Genomic DNA, 22,092 nt, shown 5'->3' with positions numbered 1-22,092 from the left:
TGATCATTCTCTTTTTATATTGGGTTCTGAACATTGTTTTTGGAAAATGAATTGGATTGGGTTTTGGTAAGGAAATGGATTTTACATTAATATGTCTTTACTAATGAAAAGCTTTGATAACTCAAATATGAGAGAAATTGAAAATACCTGATTGGCCGTGTCATGAGACGGCAATAGATGGAATAACGGTCAGGCATAGTATGCCTTGAGCCATTTTCCATTGATGACTGCCTCCAATTTGCCTCCATCTTCCTTGACAATCTTGTAGTAACCACTGTTATAGGCTTTGGTGATCACATAAGGACCTTCCCATCTTGCTGAATGTGCTTCGCGGTCTTTAATACACGATCTCTTATTTGAAAAACTCGAGGTTTTATAGTTTTATCGTATGCCTTAGAGATTCTCTTTCTGTATGCCTGAGCATGTTCTTCCGCCTTAATTCTCCTGGAATCTAGAGTGTCCAACTCCACTATTCTGGAGTTCGATGCTTCGGCCTCATTCCATTGGACTCCACTTGCAGCTGCAATCTTATCCGACGGGATTTTGATCTCTGCTGGGAGGATTGCGTTAGCACCATAGACAAGTGAATAAGGAAAAACTCCAGTAGAGCTCCTAGGTACCGCCCGATATGCCCATAGCGCCATAGGAAGTTGTTCGTGCCACGTCCTGGGGTTATCATGCACTGTTCGACTGAGAATTCGAATCAAAGTCTTGTTGGTGTTTTCGCCTTTCCCATTCCCCTGAGGGTAGTAAGGAGTACAGAAGACCTGCTTAACTCCATATTCTCCAAGCAATTATCGTACTTGCTTGTTGGCAAAGGGAGTACCATTATCATTAATGATGTGCTTAGTTACGCCAAACCGACAAATGATGTATTCCTTAATGAATGCTGCAATTGTCGCTCCAGTGGTTCCTCGAAGAGGAATAACTTCGACCCATTTGGAAAAAGTACTCCATCGTGATTATGATATACTCGTGTTGCTTTGATGATGTTGGATTGATTTTTCCAATAATATCAAGTCCCCAGCTGTAGAAAGGCCACAGACTACTTATTGAATGAAGGGGAGTACAAGGCGTGTGGATGAGATTCCCGTGGGTCTGACATTCATGGAATTTCTGAACAAACATCGCTGCATCATCCTCCATAGTTAGCCAGTAATACCTTTTGTGTACTTAGAGGAATAATTTCTTCTTTCCTTGGTGTTCACCTTCATGTGTTTCTTTCAACATAGTCGAGATTTCAGACTTTGGAAACATCGTAGCAGGCCGCCTCAAAGCTCTTACGGTATAGGATTCCCTCATGAAACACAAATCTTTTGGCCCTTTGGTTCATCTTGGCTGCACCCTTCTTGTTGGCTGGCAGCACACAGTCGCGGAGATAATTGACGTATGGTTCTCACCAGTCCCCGGCATATCCAACGTTAAGAACTTCCAGTTGATGTGGTGGCGCTTGACAATTGTAGCAAGACCCTTGGAGCTGTAACACCCAGTGTTTTTAGCATGGCGCATGCTAAAAGATGCGCCATGGCCCGAGATGAAGCTTCATCCAAAGCTTTCGTTGTGTGGTAAGAAGCATATTGGCTTAAGCCAATATTGCGCCAAAATGGCGCATTACGTTTGGCATTTGTCCAAGAGCCAAATATCGCATCAAATGATGCATTAGGCCAGTTGGGTAGGTGTCCTTGAGCTTGCAACGTAATCATTGCGCATTATGAAGGTTATTGGCCTAGAGCCAATATCGCACAATCATTGTGCATCAGGCCAGAGAGGGCTGGCCTAGATAATGTTGCATAATCATTATGCAATACGACAGAACGAGTGGTGCGCAATCATTGTGCAACAGGCAGAATGAGTGTTGCGTGATCATTATGCATCAGGCCAGAGAGGGTTGGCCGAACGAGTGTTGTGCAATCATTGTACATAATCATTTCGAAGTAACACAATGATTGTGACTGAACAGTGAAGCAGGCATATCAATATGGTCCCCTTTCCATACTTGTAGAAATTCCATTAAGACATATATAGGGAGGGGTACTTGGTTGAAGGTGCATATGCGGACTATGTACCAAGTAAGCTTCATAGCTTAGCCAGAAGAGTATAAATGATGCCTAAGGCTCATTTATTGTAAAAAGGGAATTTGATGCTTATGCATCACTATGCCATATTGCGGACCCGATGATGCATAATCATTGTGCATCTTGACGGAACGACCTATACGAACCAGGCCATTACCATTATTGCTTGGAAACGGCCTTGAAAACGAGTTTGGCTTAATTTGTTGTCCCTTCATGGATGAACTACGGTTTGTGCTTGATCCCTTTAGAGTAGGGAAGGATACGTAGGCAGCCGCAATGAGTTGCAGCATTGCCGGTCCAGCACGTTGTCGCTCATATCATCTGCTTTAGAGATGATTGCGGCACTTTGGCCCCTCATATCATCTAAGCTCGGTAGCTCGATGCAAGAGATGATTGCAGTCAGACTTGATGAAGCAAGTTGCATGCCATCCAATGGATGCTCATACTTCCTATCAAGCCATTCGACTTAAGCATGTACCAATGGCGTATTGGGCATGGCCTCAGAGGTAAGCTACATCTATATGTAAGTTGGCGGAGCTTGCATAAGCCTAAGGAAAGTACGACATGAGGCCTGCAATGGCCTATTCTTAAGACCAAGAATGCCTTATGCCTGGACAAGACTCGGAAGTATGATGGTTGCTCAGCTAGATAGGAAATTCACTGATGAAATTCCTACGGTGAGGCAAAGCCAGTGATGCATACGATATGCATTCGCTTTGTCCTTATGGCCTTAAACCCTTTTGCGGACAAGGGTAAGTTTGGAATGGTGTGGAAGCTAAGTTAGCCGCATCATGCTCCACGAGCATGCTTGCAAATGCATATGAACGTGCATTTGCCTAGGGATGAGGCCCGGATCGTAGCTTCATCAATGGCGCATGACCTGCGGGGCAACGTGCCAGAGGCGTAATTTCCCGGTCCGTCACAGTTGGTATCAGAGAAAGTTCCGTGATAACACTAGGGATTGTGCGTGATGGACTCATTAGTGAGTATTTCCTCGAAAGAAATTCTAGGTTGGTTGGTAGGCCAACTTATGCGCAAATTGGTAGGGTAGGCAATTGCTGCGCGACAAGTATAGACTTTGCTGAGTACTGTGCCACTGCTTGGCCTAATTTAGGCACTTGACCACCGGAGACTGTCTGGTACAGTTGGCTGGTATCCATCCTACCGTGACATTTGGGTTGATCACCCCTCACCCGTCCGGGACAGAGTGTGATGTCATTGCTAACGTCTGACAAAAACCTACGGACATATTGTCTGACAAAAACTTACGCAACACTCGTTCTTCCTTTTTGCAAATCTACGCAACTATAAATGAGCTTTAGGCACCATTTATACTCTTCCGGCTAAGCTATGAAGCTTACTTGGTACATAGTCCGCATATGCACCTTCAACTAAGTACCCCTCCATATATGTCTTAATGGAATTTCTACAAGTATGGAAAGGGGACCATATTGACATGCCTGCTTCACTGTTCATTCACAATGATTGCATTACTTCGCAATGATTGTGTTCATTGGAAATGATTGCGTACAATTATTGCGCAACACTCGTTCGGCCAGCCCTCTTTGGCATGATGCATAATGGTTACGCAATACTCGTTCTTCCTGTTGCACAATGATTGCGCACCACTCGTTCTGCCGTATTGCATAATGATTATGCCACCCTTTTGCGGACAAGGGTAAGTTTGGAACGATGTGGAAGCTAAGTCAGCCGCGTCATGCTCCACGAGCATGCTTGCAAAGGCAGATGAACGTGCATTTTCCTAGGGATGAGGCTCGGATCGTAGCTTCATCAATGGCGCATCGGGGAGATTATGGCCTACGAGGCAACGCGATAGAGGCGTAATATCCCGGTCCGTCACAGGAGCGCTCGGGATTGCGTCTCCATATCTAGCCAGTAGCAGCCAAGGCGTTGAAGACGTAGGTAAAGAGTCACCACTAACGTTTGTCCAAAGATCTCACCATGAATATGGTTAAGTTGTAGCTGCGCTTCTTCGTCTCCGAGACATCTTGAAAGGTATCCATCTGGGTTTCGGTGGTATAACACTCCATGAAGCATGAAATTTTTTTGTGGGGTCTTGAGACTAACCTTTCCTCGGGAAAGCGAACTTTTAAGCTCTTGAATAATCAGAGTTCTCCAATCATTGGCTTCAGTATCTTTGGACTGTGAAAGCCATGTTGGCGCCAATGTTCGTCTCCTCACTGTCAAAGTCTCTTACAAACCTTCGAATTGCAGCTTCGAGGCTAATGTAGCTAAGCAATCGGCGTGTTTGTATTGTTGCGGCTGATATGAGTTATGATTGCATCAGCAAAGTAGTTCAAAATCTTTTGCGCCTCAGATCTATAAGGGGCTAGTGTTACCTATTTGAGTGAGTATACTCCATTCATCTGATTGACCAGTAGTTTAGAGTCACCTCTTACTCCTAGGTGTCTGGCTCCTGCTGGCTTGGCTAGTGATAATCCTATGAGGAAAGCTTCGTATTCTACTGAATTGTTGGTGCACTGAAAGTCCAGCTTGAAAGAATGCGAAAAGACTTCACCAGTTGGAGACACTACAACTACACCTGCTCCAGTATTACTGCTAGGCGTAGCAGAACCGTCGAAATACAATAGCCACGCTTCCTCTTTGACAAAAGAGATTTCTGGAAATTCCACAGGAAGGTCTTCATGCAGTGCGGTAGTACCTTCTCCCGGGAATGCTGCTAGTAGATCTGCTACTGCTTGCCCTTTAATAGACCTTGTAAGAGTGCACGTTATGTCGAGCTCTGACATTTGGAGTAGCCATTTGGCCAGCCTACCTACCTAGGCCGGATTTGAAAGTAAGAACTTGACAGGATCGACTCTAGCTATTAACATCACTTTGTTCGACAACAGATAATGTCTGAATTTCTGAATAGCGTGAACTAGGGCTAGACATGCTTTTTCTGCCTTAGGATACCTGAGTTCAACATCCCTCAAAGTACGACTGAAGTAGTATATAGGGTGTTCAATCCCTTCATCATCTTCTTGAGCAAGGAGGGCCCCAACAACAGCATCGCTGGAAGCAGTGTAGAGGCATATCAGTCTTCCTTGTATGAGATATTTCATAACAGCTGGTGATGACAATATTTGTTGAATCTTCCGAAACGCTTCTTGTTGCTTCATGGTCCAAATGAAGCTTGCTCCCTTTTTCAGTAAGGGGGTGAATGAAGCGATAAGCTGAGCCAAACCAGGTATTAAAACGCTGAATGTAGTTTACCTTGCCCATGAAGCTTTGGAGTTGTTTCACAGTTTGCGGAGGAGACATCATGGGGATAGCTTGGTTCTTGGTCGGATCAACCATGATTCCTTCAGCAGTGACTTGAAATCCTAGAAATTTTCCAGAAGAGACCCCAAAAGCACATTTCAAAGGGTTCATTTTCAGTTTTTACTCACGACACCTTTCGAACACTTTCCGCACAATGTCCGTGTGGGCTGCTGGAGTTTTCGATTTGACCACTATGTAATCTTCAACTTGTTTGTGCATCATGTCATGGAAAATTGCAGTCATGGCGCGTTGATAGGTAGCACCAGCATTCTTCAAACCGAAAGGCATCACAGTATAATAAAAGTTTTCGAGAGGATTTCGAAAAGCTGTCTTACTTGCGTCGTGTTCATACATATTTATCTGGTTGTAGCCGATGTACCCATCCATGAAGGAGAACATGCCATGTACGCTGGTAGCGTCTACTAGCATGTCAATATTGGGAAGGGGAAAATCATCCTTGGGGAAGCATTTGTTCAAATCTATGAAATCGACGCAACATCTAATTTGACCGCTTTTCTTCTTTACCGGAACCACATTGGCCAACCAGGTGGGATGGTGAATGGGCTTGATGAAGCCGGCGGCTAATAACTTCTGAATCTCAGTCTTGATTTGTTCCTCCACGTCATGTCTGAACTGTTTGGGAGATTGCTTGACTGGTTTGGATCCAGGTATTATATGTATATGGTGAGTGACCAGTTTTTCATCTAGGCCAGGCATTTCCTCGTATGTCCATGCGGATATGTCTTGGTAATCCTTAAGAAGATTCACAAGTTTCGTGCGTTCATCTGCGCATAGAGTCGAACTGATGGAGACAGGCATTAGAGATTCTTCATTTCCGATGTTGACAACTTCGAGTTCATCTGTAGTGGAGTCGGTGCCATCTTGTAACTTCCGTGGAACGTCTGGTACTTTTTTTTGCAGTGTGTCATTTTGGTTGCATTCTATTGGGCGGAGAGACTGGGTGGCAGTCTCCCCTGTTAATTGCTAACAGCGGCGCCGATATACAGTTTTCCCTTTTTGGTCACGACTCGCCACAAAATTCCACTCTCTCTTGGTATGAAGATGAAACGAGTTTTTGTTTGATGAAGAAGGATTGGCGTGTCCCGTCAGCAGAGGCGTGCCAGGAGATCTGGTCTCTTTGTTCAGTGATGCGAGCCGGTCTTCCTCCTTGATCGACGTCCACGTAGGGAGTGGAGTGCAGTAAACCTTGCTTAATGAGTCTTGTGAATTTTTTTTGGCTCAAATAGTTCCACACTGCAAATTGGTGCATATGGACACAATGACGCCGGAATGCGAACGACTTCTTTATTCGGCGTAGTTTTCAGGCATTGGTGATATGTTGAGGGAATGATCTTATTATCATGGAGCCACGGTCTTCCCAGCATCATGTGGTAGTCTGTCTCATTCTCTATTACCTCAAATTTCACTTTCCACCGGACATGCTCTACTGATAAATTCAGATAGATATACTCATACGTGTTGGTTTGGTTTCCTTTGAAATATGTCATTATGATAGGTTACCGCACAATTTTATTTGGTCGAACCTTGTTTGTCTTGAGAGTCTTAAGCGGAACGACATTTGAGGACGCTCCCGTATCAACGAGAGCCCTTTTGAAATCTGAATCTTATATGCGTGCAGTAAGGGCTCTGTTACGGCCCTCTTCTTCCATCATGTCTTCTTCAGTAAATGTAACATTGTTTATGGACATTGAAAAGGCGAGGGTACCCAAATATACCTCAAGCTAAAACTTTTCCTACCTATAAGTCCTTTCTCCGAAAGTGATTGTCTATGGACTGAGTCGAGACAATAAAACTAATCGGTTCACACTTCGTGTGATCGTCTATGGATACGAGATCGAGACAATACAACAACGAAGTATGTTACTTGATAAAAAGGTTCGAACTTAACCAAACACAATAGGATTCACTTATCAAGTAAATAGGAATTAACGTTTGTGTAATTTACTTTAATTATAATAAAATAATTATAATGCGAAATATAAAGTAAATGACACAGCAAGGTTTTGTTAACGAGGAAACCGCAAATGCAGAAAAACCCCGGGACCTTGTCCAGAATTGAATACTCTCAGGATTAAGCCGCTACACAAAATTACACCTAACTTCGTATAGTTGAGACCAAGCAACTAAACCTATAGTTCACCTAGTTTCGTATGTATTCCCATGCCTCCGACCTTAGTCACGTACTTGGAACAATTCCTTTGGTTCGTATTCCAAACAGTAAAGGAACAACAAATCTGATTGGTATCAACTTTATTTAACCAAGTGATATGAGTCAGACAAAGGCTCTTCCGTTTATCTTAACATAAACTCCTTCGTCAGGTTTTTAGATCTATCTTACGTTCAATTACCGAAGTAATCGTTTAAGATTAAGCCAACAACACTATTAATCCAAAGAGTTGTGTTGATGCCGATCTACTCAATTAATCAATCCAATCTATCACAAAGATAAACCGTTTATTAATTGGATCCTCTTTTACCGAAACAAGTATTGTGCACACCAAAGATTATGAACCCACAAATCAGAAATCTTCAATATCTTATTCGTCTTCAAATATTCTTAGATCTTCGATAAAAACCTGCACACAATCACTTGAATCTCTTGTGATCAATCACGCACAGAACGGAGTATGTTAACAACGGATTATCACAAGATCGTCTTTAGAACTAACAACAGTCTAAAGATCCCTGTTGAAACTCTGAACTAGTTTGAGTGAATCTTATATCAGAAGAGAATATTTTCAAGCATAAACAAACTAGGTGCAATTAAAGTTCAACCACCGTTAGTCAATCAAATCAAAGAAAACAAAAGATAAACCACAATTATCTAGTTTCCCACCAACGGTACACGCTAGAGCTTCTCAATCCCAAAGAAGACTTTAAACTGAGCGTCCGTAAGATATTTCGCCTAAATAGGTTACTCTTCTCTCTGAATAGGCGGCTACACCAGTAACAACACAACAAAGAGGAAGTCTGTTATTACGAAGGATTAGTTTGCAAGAAAGGCAAACTTCAAGTATTTATAGACAAGGAAGTTTGGACACCAAGGAATTTCCAAAATCGAAAAATATTCTCAAGATATTCATTAAAGCACAAATTCGGTTTACATAATTCCTGGAAATGCTCTGTCCAAAAATAATGATCGAAATCTCTCGGAAAATCTCTAATTAGTAAATGCACATTACTAATTCTTATTTCCCTACAAAATGAAGTTAAATTCCTTAATTAAAATATTCTCAACTTATTTATGTTTCGATCCTGGGATTCTCTTCCCTTAGTTATTAAGGAATAACTTTGAACAATTAAAGAAATAAACATTCATAGCACGTGTTCAAAGTATGTCGACATCTTAACTTTGTAAGTTCTCTTTCACACTTACAACCTTGAAACCGATTTTCCACACTTCCAAACAAGTTTAGAATTGGTTCATCTGACTTTCAAGAACTATGCAATTGATCAAATAACATTCAATCACAATCATGGGTTTAACGGTTCTACCAAAACAAGTTTCGGTTCTACCTTCCATGTGAGTATTGTGCATATTCACACTAGCTTTCCAAAATTCGGTTGACTAGGTACTAGGATCGGTTACCCACATATATATGGTATCTAACTTATATGTGTTGCACTTGTCCATAGGATCGGTTCCCCTTTCCCTAAAAAGGTGTTGCACATGTTCATAGGATCGGTTTCCCCTTTCTGCTATATAAACCTTGTTGTACCTCATACAAGGATCGGTTTCCCTTTGTGATGTACTGCACCTCTTACTAGGATCGGTTCCTGAAAAAGTGGGGGTACAACAACCATACCCAATATTTCGCTTAGCAATCTGTATGGACAAACTCCAATATACTTTCTAGAGAATCAACTAGACAGTCAGACTCAATCTAGATAAAAAGTATATCAAAGAGTTTATATCTCAATCTCTCGATTTGATATATACTCAAGCAAACAGAAATCTGTGAGCCTTTATCAAATACTAGAGAGATAACTTGGATGGTACCAAAGACCAATATCCAAGTATCAATCAATTTAAATCAACAACCAAAAGGTCGGATATTCTAATTGATTGAACAACGCACAACCTGTGATATTTCAATTATATAATAAAATATAATGCGGAAAAGAAATAACACAGACACCAGAATTTTGTTAACGAGGAAACCGCAAATGCAGAAAAACCCCGGGACCTAGTCCAGATTGAACACACATTGTATTAAGCCGCTACAGACACTAGCCTACTCCAAATTAACTTCGGTCTGGACTGTAGTTGAACCCCAATCTATCTCACACTAATCCAAGGTACAGTTATGTTCCTACGTCTCTGATCCCAGCAGGATACTACGTACTTGATTCCCTTAGCTAATCTCACCCACAACTAAGAGTTGCTACGACCCAAAGTCGAAGACTTTAATAAACAAATCTGTATCACACAGAAAAGTCTACTTTAATAGATAAATCCATCTCCCACGAATATACCTACGAGTTTTGTTCCGTCTTTTGATAAATCAAGGTGAATATGAACCAATTAATAAACCAGACTTATATTCCCGAAGAACAGCCTAGTATTATCAATCACCTCACAATAATCTTAATCGATGCAGCGAAAAATATATTGCGGATTCACAAACGATGAGACGAAGTGTTTGTGATTTCTTTTATATCTTGCCTATCGGATATATCAATCTCAAGCCAATTATTACAATTGTACTCGTACGATATAAACAACAAGATCAGATCACATAAATACGAGAAAGTAGTATCGATCTGGCTTCACAATCCCAATGAAGTATTTAAGTCGTTAACCTGGTTTAGAAGAAGAAACCAAAGGTTAAAGGAGAATCCACTCTAGCTTAGCACAACTAGTATCACACAGAAGGTATGGGGATTAGGTTTCCCAGTTGCTAGAGGTTTCCCTTATATAGTCTTTCAAATCAGGGTTTGCAATCAATGTTAGCTTGGTAACAAAGCATTCAATATTCACCGTTAGATGAAAACCTTATTTAGATTCAAGATAATATCTTTCAACCATTGATCGAAAACTAGTTTGTTACACACAAATGAAATGCGCGTTTCTAGGCTTGTGTAACCGTACCCAAACTTGTACATTTGTTGGTTCAACAATAGTCAACCAAATGGTTAGCCATATGATCACTTTCATATCAACCATATTCTTCTTCACCATAACTAGTTCAAATGACTCAAATGAACTAGTTAGAGAGTTTTTCAATTTCTTAGATCTTATGTAACTACACAAGACACAATCGAAGCTAAAACGGTTTGATTCACTCGAATCGGTTCATGAACTTTATAGCCCGGGTTCGCAAAAGCATTCCTTAGTTTATATAAACATGAGTTCAAGAACAACCGATTTTAGATATAACCTACTCAAGTTCGCGGACTGGTCGCGGACTTAAGCTCACGGAAGGAGTTCACAAACTCCAGCAGAAATTCTCGGGTCGAGAACTTCACTGAGTTCGCAGACTTGGCTCACGCCACATTCCGTTTCTCTTGATCAACAAAGTTCGCAAACTTTGGTTCAATGAATAAGGACTTATACATATATATGTGTTTCCAAAACAATGTTTATATCCTACCAATGGTTATGTAATCTAAACTCTCATTTCAATCATTGAAACATTCTCAAAGAACGTTATATAATCATTATTCACAGATCATTTTTCGTCAGAGCAATTTTCAAAGTGATTGAAATATAACATGACATTCGTCACTAGGTAAAGATGAATTTGGCTAAAGCGAAAGCTTACTAACACATATTTCGAGAAATAGATAGGCGAGTTAAACTTGGCTCGAAATAGAAAATGTGTATAATCTAAGTCTATATAGCAAAACGACTTTTGCCTCAAGATAGGAGATAAATAAACTTTTGAGTGATAGATAAGTTCAAGTCCCCACATACCTTTTAGTCGATGGAGATCCACCGGTTCCTTGAGTAGTCCTTCGTCTTGTATGATGATTTCCATGGAGTTCTTGAGCTCAACTACACTTTTTATCCTAGTCCGAGACCTTAGATATAGTAGACTAGAAATCAAGACTTATAGTTTTGATCACTAACATTAACAAACATGCTTGAGATAGCAACGCATGCGAGTTCGACTGAGCAATGCTCTAGCAATCTCCCCCTTTGTCAATTTTAGTGATAAAACTACCAATACATATGGAATACAAAAAATAAATTAACTTTTGTAGCTCCTATTCCATACACCTAATCTTCAACATTACTTGAAATCTTCGTCACTTCCAAGTACTCCAATGATGCCAAAGGTTGTAAGTTCAGCATCATCGTTGTTGAAAATCCATAGCTATAACAACGAGAGAACAAGAGTTCTCAATCATTTTTATACAGTGTCATAGTATCATTACACAACATTAACGTTCAATTGTATCACAACTTCAACAATAATACTATGGTGATATGTATCACTCCCCCTTAATCAATACTCCATATCACATGGAAACCACTCCCCCTTACATAATGATCCGAAAACCATATGTATTTGTAGTATGAACTACATATTAATTCTCCCCCTTTTTGTCAATAAAATTGGCAAAGGTACAAGAACGGAATCCTAATGAAATTTCCGAAAGAGACATTTCTTGACCAAAAGAAAGCAAAAATATATCATCTTATTTAGATGCAATCATAAAGCAAAAGCTAAATGCATTCATCAAGGAGTTTGTAAAGATACAAGATAACCCCTATAATATTCCATAGCCGCACTCCCCACAAAGATTTGGCAATTAAGCGCAAGTTCAAAAAGAACTCTCCCCCATAAAATGTCATTCCCGAAAGAACAACAAGAGCGACCTTAATTTCGAAAGAAAAGAAGGATTTCGTTGGACATAACAAATCACATACAAGTATGAATTTGAATCCAAAAATATTCAATTAAACTAACCACAAGAGAAACCATGATTAATTTAATCGACAAATGCTCAACATAAGTGAACTTATGGAGACTTAAAAACAAACAATTAGGTTAATCACAAGAAAACCCATAATTAATCTAATCGAAATACACAATCAAACTAATCACAAAAGTAATAAATTTAATTGGTCATGCTCGACATAAGAAAACTTACGGAGCAACAACTAAATAACCAAACAAGATGATTAATTTAGTTGAATATGCTCGACATAAAGTACCTCACGGAACAACAACATAGATAATCATAAAAATAATCAACTTGGTCGTTCTATGCTCAACATAAGACACTTTACGAATCCTCACATTAATACATACAATATGGATCAGGGAAAATCAATACTGCGGAATACACAAGGATTCATTCTATTTTCCATCACTATTCTCATAACGACATTCAATAGACATAATCCTTGCAAACAAAAGATTTTAACCTATCTTCCTTCAATAATTGACATAATAGGCTTAACTTTTCTATTTGTCAAAAGTCCATTCATTATTTTATCAATACATGCATATCGACATACGAAAGACTTTACTTTTGACAAGGTATGGGACAATCACAGTTCACGGACGTAAACACACATATCCCATAACAATATTGCAATATATAAAATCATAAAGATTAATACTGCAAAAATCATCTTCCAAACAAATTTAGAATTTAAACCAATAGATCTAAAAACATGAAGATGAAAACATTGGACATAGCTATGTGTAAACACAATAATGGCTATTCCAAGCTCTAGTTATTCTTCTAACAAAAACAAGAAAATAGAAGATTTACTAGGAAATAAGACCTTTGAAGAATTCTTTATCGTCCCCGAACTCCTTGTCGTCAACAGCCATTGGAACATAAGGTTCATTAAGGTAGGAGTTTATATCAATAAACCTTCTCGGCTGATGTTGTCGAACCAGGGCCTTCTGCTCATGAGTCTTATACACAAAAGCCTTTATTTGTTGAATCTCCTTTCGCATCTCCTTCAACTCTTCAAGAACACCAGAAAACTTCTGAGAGTTTGAAGGAACGGCTCTTAGCTTCCTCACATTCCTTCTTTTTCTTTTCAAGATAGAAGGTAACGAAGATTTCTCTTTTTCCTTCATGATTGATGGCTTAACAATCATATTAACATCTTTTCCATCAGAAGTCATCATGCTTGGAGTATCCATACGAATGAGTTTGTGAGAGGAAATCACAAATTGAACTCAACAAGTAGTCTTGAGATAAAAAGAGGTTTTGAGGAAGGAAAAAAAATGTAGGTTTTCGAAACCTTTAAACAGGTTTGTACACGTCCAACTCACAACCCTATAAAAAGTAGGATTGTCGATAATAACCCTCCTTTGTTGATAGACATGGAAGAACAAAAACTAAGAAAAGAAGAAAGAAAACTTTTCTTAACGCCTGAGAGGTACAAAATCATTGTCTCTTTTGATCAGGCACATGAGACAAGAATTCCAAAACAACACAATCAAGTTGCGTTGTGTTGAACAACAATTTGTCCACCATTTTCCTCTTGAGAGGAATCCACAGACCTCTGTCTATGAAAACGACTCGACCATACTTTCTTCTCTAATGGTCTTGGTTTATCCTCGGAAACTAACTTCTTAGACGAAGATAAAATCCTACATACCTCAGCGGTCTTCCGAGCAAGTTTAAGCTTATTTGCTAATTGATTTGCTCTTCGTTGAAGTTTGTTGACGTGCCTCAATTGGTGTTTGTACTTGTAACACCTTGAAAGTTCATGACCCTTTAGAGAACAATACGAGCACGTCAAACTAGGACAAAAGTCAGGCTTCTGAGATGTGCACGCGGCTAGACACATGGTGGAACCTGAAACATTACAAACAGAGTTTCCAAGAAATTGGTCAATTTTTTCTTCCAGATTAGTTGGGTTTTCTTCTGAAAGAATATTGAGATTGATGTATGTATTGCTACAGTTATCAAAATCAATATTTTCACCAAGAAGTGCAACACTTGATTTTTCGTCTTCATTGGAATCATAGTTGTCAGACATTTCATCAAGAGTTGCAGCAAGACCTTTGTTCCCGGTGTATTTTCTACGATTTGGGCACTCGTTTGAAAAATGACCAAATCCCTTACACTTAAAGCACTGAGGCATATCCTCATCATCAGTTTCATTTGTTTCCCTGTTTTTAGGAGGAATACGATTATGAGGTTTAACTGATGCTTTAGGCTTATCTCTGGAGAACCGTTTACTTCTCTTAAACAGAAGATCCCTAAACTATCTTGTGATCATCAAGACTGACTTGTCAAGATCTTTATCTGATGAATCTGTCTCAGAGTGATCAACTTCATAGATATACACATTTTTACTCTTATCAAGTAATTTAGTGTCCTTTTGTGCTTTGAACGCAACATCCTTAGTTTTGGATGAATGTTCGTGATAAAAGATTTTAAGCTTCCCAACCAGCGTATTTCTGGAGAGATTATCAAGGTTATTTCCCTTAATGATGGCATGCTTCTTATAGTCGTATCTAGATGGCAGTGATCTAAGAATTTTCATCACAATGTCCTTTTCAGGAATAGTCTTACCCAATGCAAAAGATGCATTAACAATTTCAGACACTTTGTGATTAAACTCATCAAATATTTCTTTATCTGCCATACGAAGGTTTTCCCAATGGGAATTAAGGTTTTGAAGCCTATCTTCCTTTCCACTGGAGTTACCTTCGAATACAGTTTCTAAGATATCCCACGCATCTTTAGACCTTGTGCAATTTGACACATGGTGCTGAAGATTTGAGGTAATGGCATGTATAATGGCATTCAAACCGTTGGAATTTTGCTTTGCAACATTTATCTCGGCAGGGGTGTATTCACCAATAGGCTTGGGAACGTTTTCATCTCCAACTGCCACGACGGGAGCATTATAGCCATTAACAACATTATTTATGGGTGAAAACTATTTCTGCTGTTTTTGGTAATTTTGGGCGTGTGTGGATGAGAAATGAATCTAAACCCTAAAAAAATGCACTGCACGGGAGTGCTTTTGATTCGAGAGATCAATCTATACAATTCTGGCCTAAACCAAGAAATGGTCGTTCCAGACTTGCTTCGGTCACAAAGTGAAGGAAATGGGGTTGATCTTAGGGAGGGAAGCGAAGAAGATGTTGAGATTGTGAAGGTGTTGGTTGTTTATGACTTGTATCAGAAAGCTGAACTGGCTTGCAAAATGTAAGCTATCAGTTCTGGTGTTTTCTAGATACGAATGACAACACTTGGTTTTCTGTGCTTGTCTCTTGTGTTTTGGAAATAGGCGAAGGACCTATTTATACATGTCATTAAGCGCAAAACCCTCATCTCATAGGAAGTGGAGGAAGTTGAGTAATGGAGTAGTGGGGTCGTGTAGGTGATTGCACGATCACGTCTTTGCGCACTTTTCCCATCATCGTTAACCGTCCATGCCTCCTGACACGTTCTTGTGATGGCGCGTTGCACGCTGTAAACCGCCAGACCAATACCCCAGTAAGTATCCCTCAGTTTGTGACATGCTTGATGTCTCGAATGAGTGGATCGTGGGACCCACAGGAAGTAGCATACGGTGCTAGGTTAAATAGCTGAGTTATTTAAGAAATTGACATTCAGGAAATATTGTGTATGTTTGATGCATGTTATGCATCGCAAACAATCAACATGTATGAAACATCGATGTTTTAAAGCTTGACCAAATAAGTCGCGGATCAAGCGTCTTAAAATAGCATCACGTCCAACCATCTTCGAGTGATTGTTTGGAGGCTGCATAGGCAAGTCTTGCTTCATCCGATCACTCCTTGTGGTAGAGTGACGGACGTTGATCACCAAGATGCCTCATTGGTCGTTTAACCTTTAATCTAGGTTTTCCGACCAAGCTGGCAAAGTTGGACGGACGAGATGATCTGCGACACGCGTTTACAACCGTTGATGGATTTTAGGGTTTTAAAGAGGTGCGCAAGCATCACTTTTTGGCTTGACCGAAATCAAGCATGGACACCTCTTTTGGTGGGACCGACCGGGTATGTGTGTAGACGGCTTACCGGTGTACAAGTCCATGTCACTTCGTCTTGTGGAGGTGCGATCTAGGCCACTCAATTTGTCTGGCAAAGATGAGTGGTCGTGATCGATTTGCGACATAAATCCATTTTTGTGAAGGATTTGGAAGCCGTGTCGACATGGCTCCTATGGGCGCGCGTTTTGTGGCGTTCAGCAATGGTTGGCCTAGGGCGATCTTGCATGAGCATAGGTGGGCCCACGGTGATCTCGTTCATACTCTCGAGACCTCGTAAGTCTATATCTACATCCTCCATCCAGGCTTGTGAAGATGGATGGTCGTGATTAAACTACGGCAGTTATGCAATGCCGCAAACCCTAATTAGGGTTTTGGAACAGTCACGCGTGCGCAACTTTGGCTAAAAGGTTTGGCAGGCCATGCTCCTCCTTTGGGGAGACCGACCATGTGGGGCCCACGTTGGGCTGGCGGTGAACATATGTCCACCTCCCTGACGGTCCTAGGCGCGATCTAAGCCATCCAAGTATTCTTGCGATGTTGGATGGTTGTGATCGATTTAACACGCTAGTGGAATTTCCGTGACCCTTTAAGCATCACGCCAGCCTCTCTTCGAGCAAAAGTTTCTTGCTCTATGGCTAGGTTGTGAGAGAGTCGGTCAGGTAGGTGAGAAGTGGGCCCGCCAATTTGCATGCCAGCACTTCACCGATCGATCGCGGGACGATCCAAGCCGTCCAACTAGGTCGACGAAGTTGGACGGTCTCGACCTCTTTTAAGACCGTATTTGACAGCCTTGCTCGTACGAGCTCTTCCGAGCCTCTCCATACCAGCTCAACCATCCTACTTCAGGCTGGCGTTCGGTGGTTGTTTTGGGGCATAACAAGTGTTCGACCGGCCAGGGTATAAACAGGCCCACTGGTGGTCATTGCGATGATCGCCTGCTCCTGCTAGGGTTCGTCTAGGCTTGTTAAATTGCGTGACCAACTTGTGTGGCCGCGATTGTTTCTGAGACTAATTTGGACAATCTAGATTTCCTTTAAGGAAATTAAGCATGCTCGATCGGGATAATATAAGCACGCTGATGTGAGATTCTCTTTGTTAGAGAGTGATGTATCTTGTACGGGTATTTCATGCATGCCTCGAATTTGGCACTTGGAGATTCATGCTACTCTGCTGAGAGTGAACACTCAGTCATTATGTCCTGCCAAACATGAGAGTTCGGCGAGGAACAACATACGAAATACTAGGCTAATCATGCATTAATTAATAATGCTAAAAAATTCACCGAATATTTGGGATTGTTGCTACATGCACCATTCTGGGTGTATTTTATGTATTTATTGAATTGCTTCAAGTAAATAAAGCGAGAGGTTTTATGCGCTCATCGCTTATCAAATGGCTTTATCCTTTGCAGGATGTCAGCATATTATTTTTGGTTTTACAATTTTATCCCTGAACTAAAATCCACCATCAACATTAAGTCCCTTGCCTAGCACGTAATAGTTGCACTATTGCGGGGTAGGCATTAGATGGTGACAAATAAAGATAAAACTTATGAGACAAAGTTAGATGTTACCAGGAGAGACGGGTCGTCTTGTCCTTGGAGCATGTCACGTTCAAGAGGCGTCCAGGCGAGCGTTCTCCTAGCATGATGTGGGTTGGCCCCAGGTAGATAAGGCATATGGTTGGTTGGATTCTCAAACTATTCATGACAATGTCGTAATCCTCGACTCTGATGAGAACGATCCCTATCATGAGTAATATCCTTAAAAGGCTGCTGAAGCAATTTATGAAAAAGATGTTGAAGCAGCTCCCAAAGATAACGTTGAAGTAGCTTCCGGAAAGCGTGTTGAAGCAGCTTCTGAAGCGAACGTCGAGGCGTCTCCTGAAGAGATCATTGGAGCAAGCGATCGTCGAGGCGACTCCTAGAGAGAGCGTTTGAAACAGCTTCTAAAGCGAACATCGAGGCGGCTCCTGGAGAGAGTGTTGAAGCAAGCCTCTTCATGAGAAAACGTTGAAGCGGCTTCTCCTAGATAAAGTGTTGAAGAGGCTTCTTCTGGAGAGAGCATTGAAGCAAGATTCTTCAGGATAGAGCGTTGAAGCGGCTTCTCCTAGAGCGAGTGTTGAAGAGGCTTCTTCGGGAGCGTTGAAGCAGCTTCTGCTGGAGAGAGCGTTGAAGCGGCTTCTGCTTCAGTTTGACTTCCCCTTGTGAATTACATCCTTCTTTATTGACCACCTCTCTTGTGTGGAAGAAGTCCTTGACTCTGTCCGTAGTGGTTATGGTGAAGCTCGGGATTGGCAGTCTTCATATAGTGGTAGAGCTTGTCTCGTCATTAAAGGGAGAAGCTAATGATGGAACCGATAGCTTACTCGATGCTTCCTCATGGAATGGAAAAGAGGGACACAGTCTCCTGCCCACGAGTATCCGCTGAGCCTTCGACTTATAGATGTTGTCACGCTAGGTTCATGAAGCCGTTTTTACGTCTGCGTTGCGCTTCATAGACGTCCAGGAATATCACTGGCCTTTGACAATACGTCTGCTCTCTTGAGTATATCCTCGTCTTTGGACATCTTGGAATGATAGCGTGCTTGCATCTTTCTAAATTCACCATCTTTGAGATGGGCAGTGTTAAGAAGTCCCCAGTCATACTCCTTTGAGGAGTAGGGAAGTTCTTTCATGCGAATGACTTAAGTAATAGGTTCTACAAATATGATGAAGCTCTTGACATGGAGAATCTTTATGTACCTCTTAAGTCCCAGGTGCAATCTCCTTTGGTAACGCAACAACTTCTTCGGTAGACGAAATTCTGAAAGCGTCTCTTATTGATGTTGTTGACGTCAAGACAGACATGGAATATCTTGGACGTTGTTTCATCATTGTGGCAGTCGTGCATGTGGTACTGGAGTTGGAGATCTTGGACGCGCAGAAGGTTGTATCTCGGTGGTTTTCCTCTTGCTGCTTTAGCGGAACTGCTCACAGAAGGATGAAGGTTGTATTGCCTGTTGGTGAGATGTATGCTTCCGGGAACATTATGAGGCTCTTCGTTAATGGCAGGCTTGTTCTTCTAGCAGGGCAGGTGCTGTCGCAACTAAGCGTTTAGCAGCTTCACGGAGTTCAGAGGATGTCTAAAAGCACAGGTTTTTCGGCAAAGCATGATATACATGTACCATCCTATTGATGCACAATTGCACCACTTGTTGTTAAGTCACATTTGGATCGGATCCTCCAGTGACTGAATTCGAGACCTCTTGACATAATCATTTGGATGTTCGTTGTTTCTCTGAATTATTCCTCTTAATTCTGACAGAGTGATTCGCCCAAGCTGCGGATTCTTCCTCGATATGATGATGCGTACATCGCTATCTTCTTGAGGCTGCTCCCTTGAGGTGTCGGCTCTAGTAGATCTGAAGATTTCCCAGGCTCTCTCTTGTCCGGACTGACATAACAGGCGAACCCTTTGTGATGATTTGGAGATGACAATATTCGTTGAATCTTCCGAAACGCTTTCTGTTGTATTGCGGTCCATACGAAACTTGCTCCTTTCTTCAGCAAGGGGGTGAATGAAGCAACGAGCTGGGCTAAACCAGGTATAAAACGTCGAATGTAGTTCACCTTTCCAATGAATCTTTGGAGCTCCTTCACAGTTTGCGGCGGCGGCATCGTGAGGATAGCTTGAGTCTTGGATGGGTCCATCTTGATACCTTCAGCAGTTACCTTTCGAACACTTGTCGTAGGACTCCTGTGTGATCCACCGAGATTTCGATTTGACTACTACATCATCCACGTAGTCTTCAATTGCGTCATGCTCGTACATCCTTATTTGATTGTACCCGATATATCCGTCCATGAAGGAGAACATGTCGTGTCCGCTGGTGGCATCTACTAACATGTTAATGTTAGGCAGAGGAAAATCATCTTTGGGGCATCATCTGTTCAAGTCTCTGAAATCCATGCATCTGTCCATTTTCTTTTTTACCGGAACCACATTGGCCAACCAGGTTGGATGATAAAGGGGTTTGATGAATCCAACATCTAGCAACTTATGATTCTCAGTCTTGATTTGCTCTTCTACCTCGTGCCTGAATTGCCTCGGAGATTGTTTGGCCGGTTTGGATCCAGGTACGACGTGTAGATGATGGGTGACCAATTTTTTATCTAAACCGGGCATTTCTTCATACGTCCAAGCGAATATGTCCTGGTACTCTTTGATAAGTTCCACGAGCTTCGTGTGTTCATCCGTACACAAGGTTGAGCTGGTGGAGATAGGCCTAGGAGATTCCTCATTCCTGATGTTAACGATTTCGAGCTCATCAGTTGTGGAGTTAGTGCCATCTTGCAGTTGTCGTGGAGCATATAGTACTTTTTCTTATGGCTCGTCGTTGTTGTAGAAGTTCGTCGGGCGGAGAGACTGGGTAACAGTTTTCACTGCTAATTGATAACAGCGGCGTCGATACACGTTTTTCCCTTTCTGGTCACGTCTTTCCATAAAAGTTTGCTCCTTCTTAGTGTGAACGTGGGTCGCGGCTTCACCAGATGAAGAAGAACGCCTTGTAAGCAAAGATGTATCGTGGGGCTTATCCATCAATGATGCAAGTCGGTCCTCCTTCTGGATTGACGACCACGTGGGGAGTGGGGATGCAATGAACTTTATCTGATTCTCTCCGTGGAGCTTCCCTTGGTTCAAACAATTCCACTCCACATATCGGTGTGTAAGGAGACAACGATGCAGGAATACAAACGACTTCTTTATTCAGCATAGTCTTCAGGAACTGATGATACATCAAAGGGACAATCCTATTGTATGAAGCCACGGTCTCCCCAGTATCATATGGTAGTCCGGTTCCTTTTCTATGACTTCGAATTTCACCTTCGACTGGACGGGCCCTACAGATAAATTCAGATTGACATACCCGTACGTGTTGGTTTGTTTTCCTTCAAAGTCTGTAATCGTAGTAGGCTACCGTACGATCTTGCCTGGGCGAACCTTAGCCGTCCTGAGAGTCTTGAGAGTAATCACATTTGAAGACGCTCTCGTGTCGATAAGAGCCCTCTTGAACTCTGAATCCGTGATGCATGCAACAACATGTAGGGCTCGGTTGTGACCTTCCTCCGCCATGATGTCGTCTTCTGTGAATGTGACATTATTCACAAACATCTCTGGTGTTTTCGAGATTTCTGGACGCAAAGGGGCTAAATGTACGTCTATGGATATATGGTTGATTGCAGCAAACGTCTCCGCCCGTTGATTCTTCGAGAGGTGTAAAAGTTCGCATAAAATTTCCACTAGAGAAGTTGCTTCCTGGTCCACCGGTCTCTGGTTCATAGCGAAACTATTTACTTGAGGAGGATCGTCCGCCGGGCGTTCCACCATTTCTGCTCATAAAATTCTCTTCACGTGTACCAAGCAGGTGAACAAGTTGTCAATCGCTCATTTTATCCGGTCCACATTTCTTGCCAGAATTTCTTGCCTCCGTGCTAGTTCAGGAAAAGTTGGGATTTCTCCATCGGTTGAAGCGACAAAGATAATGGGGGTATTGAAATATGAAAATTCGTCATAAACATAATTGTTCAAAGGAGGGTGAGAGACATTACCATTTGAGGGATTCTGCCTGAGATCCGTTGCGGTAGAATCATCCCTGAGGACAACCATCTTTTTGAAAATCTTGAGATTGCAACCGAGAGATTAATCTCCCACTGTGGTCGCCAGTTGTTTATGGGTGAAAACTATTTTTGCTGTTTTTGGTAATTTTGGGTGTGTGTGG

At 41.5% G+C, this 22,092-nt stretch overlaps 1 protein-coding gene across 1 annotated transcript; it reads right to left on the bottom strand.

The window, feature by feature from the left end:
- Positions 1-293: 293 nt before the first annotated feature.
- Positions 294-4,846, bottom strand: LOC113312730. The gene is made up of 2 exons (XM_026561467.1): positions 4,454-4,846; positions 294-767 (listed from the first exon to the last, which is right to left on the bottom strand). The coding sequence occupies exons 1-2, from the start codon at positions 4,844-4,846 to the stop codon at positions 294-296; spliced, it is 867 nt and encodes a 288-aa protein (XP_026417252.1).
- Positions 4,847-22,092: the final 17,246 nt, after the last annotated feature.

Source organism: Papaver somniferum, chromosome 9 (genome assembly GCF_003573695.1).
Source record: "Papaver somniferum cultivar HN1 chromosome 9, ASM357369v1, whole genome shotgun sequence".
Classification (NCBI taxonomy): domain Eukaryota; kingdom Viridiplantae; phylum Streptophyta; class Magnoliopsida; order Ranunculales; family Papaveraceae; genus Papaver; species Papaver somniferum.
The sequence above is the reverse complement of the archived record's forward strand: the minus strand, read 5'-3'. Positions and strand labels throughout refer to the sequence as shown.

Excerpts from the sequence above, each read along its gene's own strand:
- LOC113312730 (XM_026561467.1), bottom strand. The coding sequence starts at position 4,846 with ATGTCAGAGCTCGACATAACGTGCACTCTTACAAGGTCTATTAAAGGG. Across the intron at positions 768-4,453 it reads TGGTCAATCAGATGAATGGA|GTCTTCTGTACTCCTTACTA; the intron begins GTATACTCACTC and ends GGAGTTAAGCAG.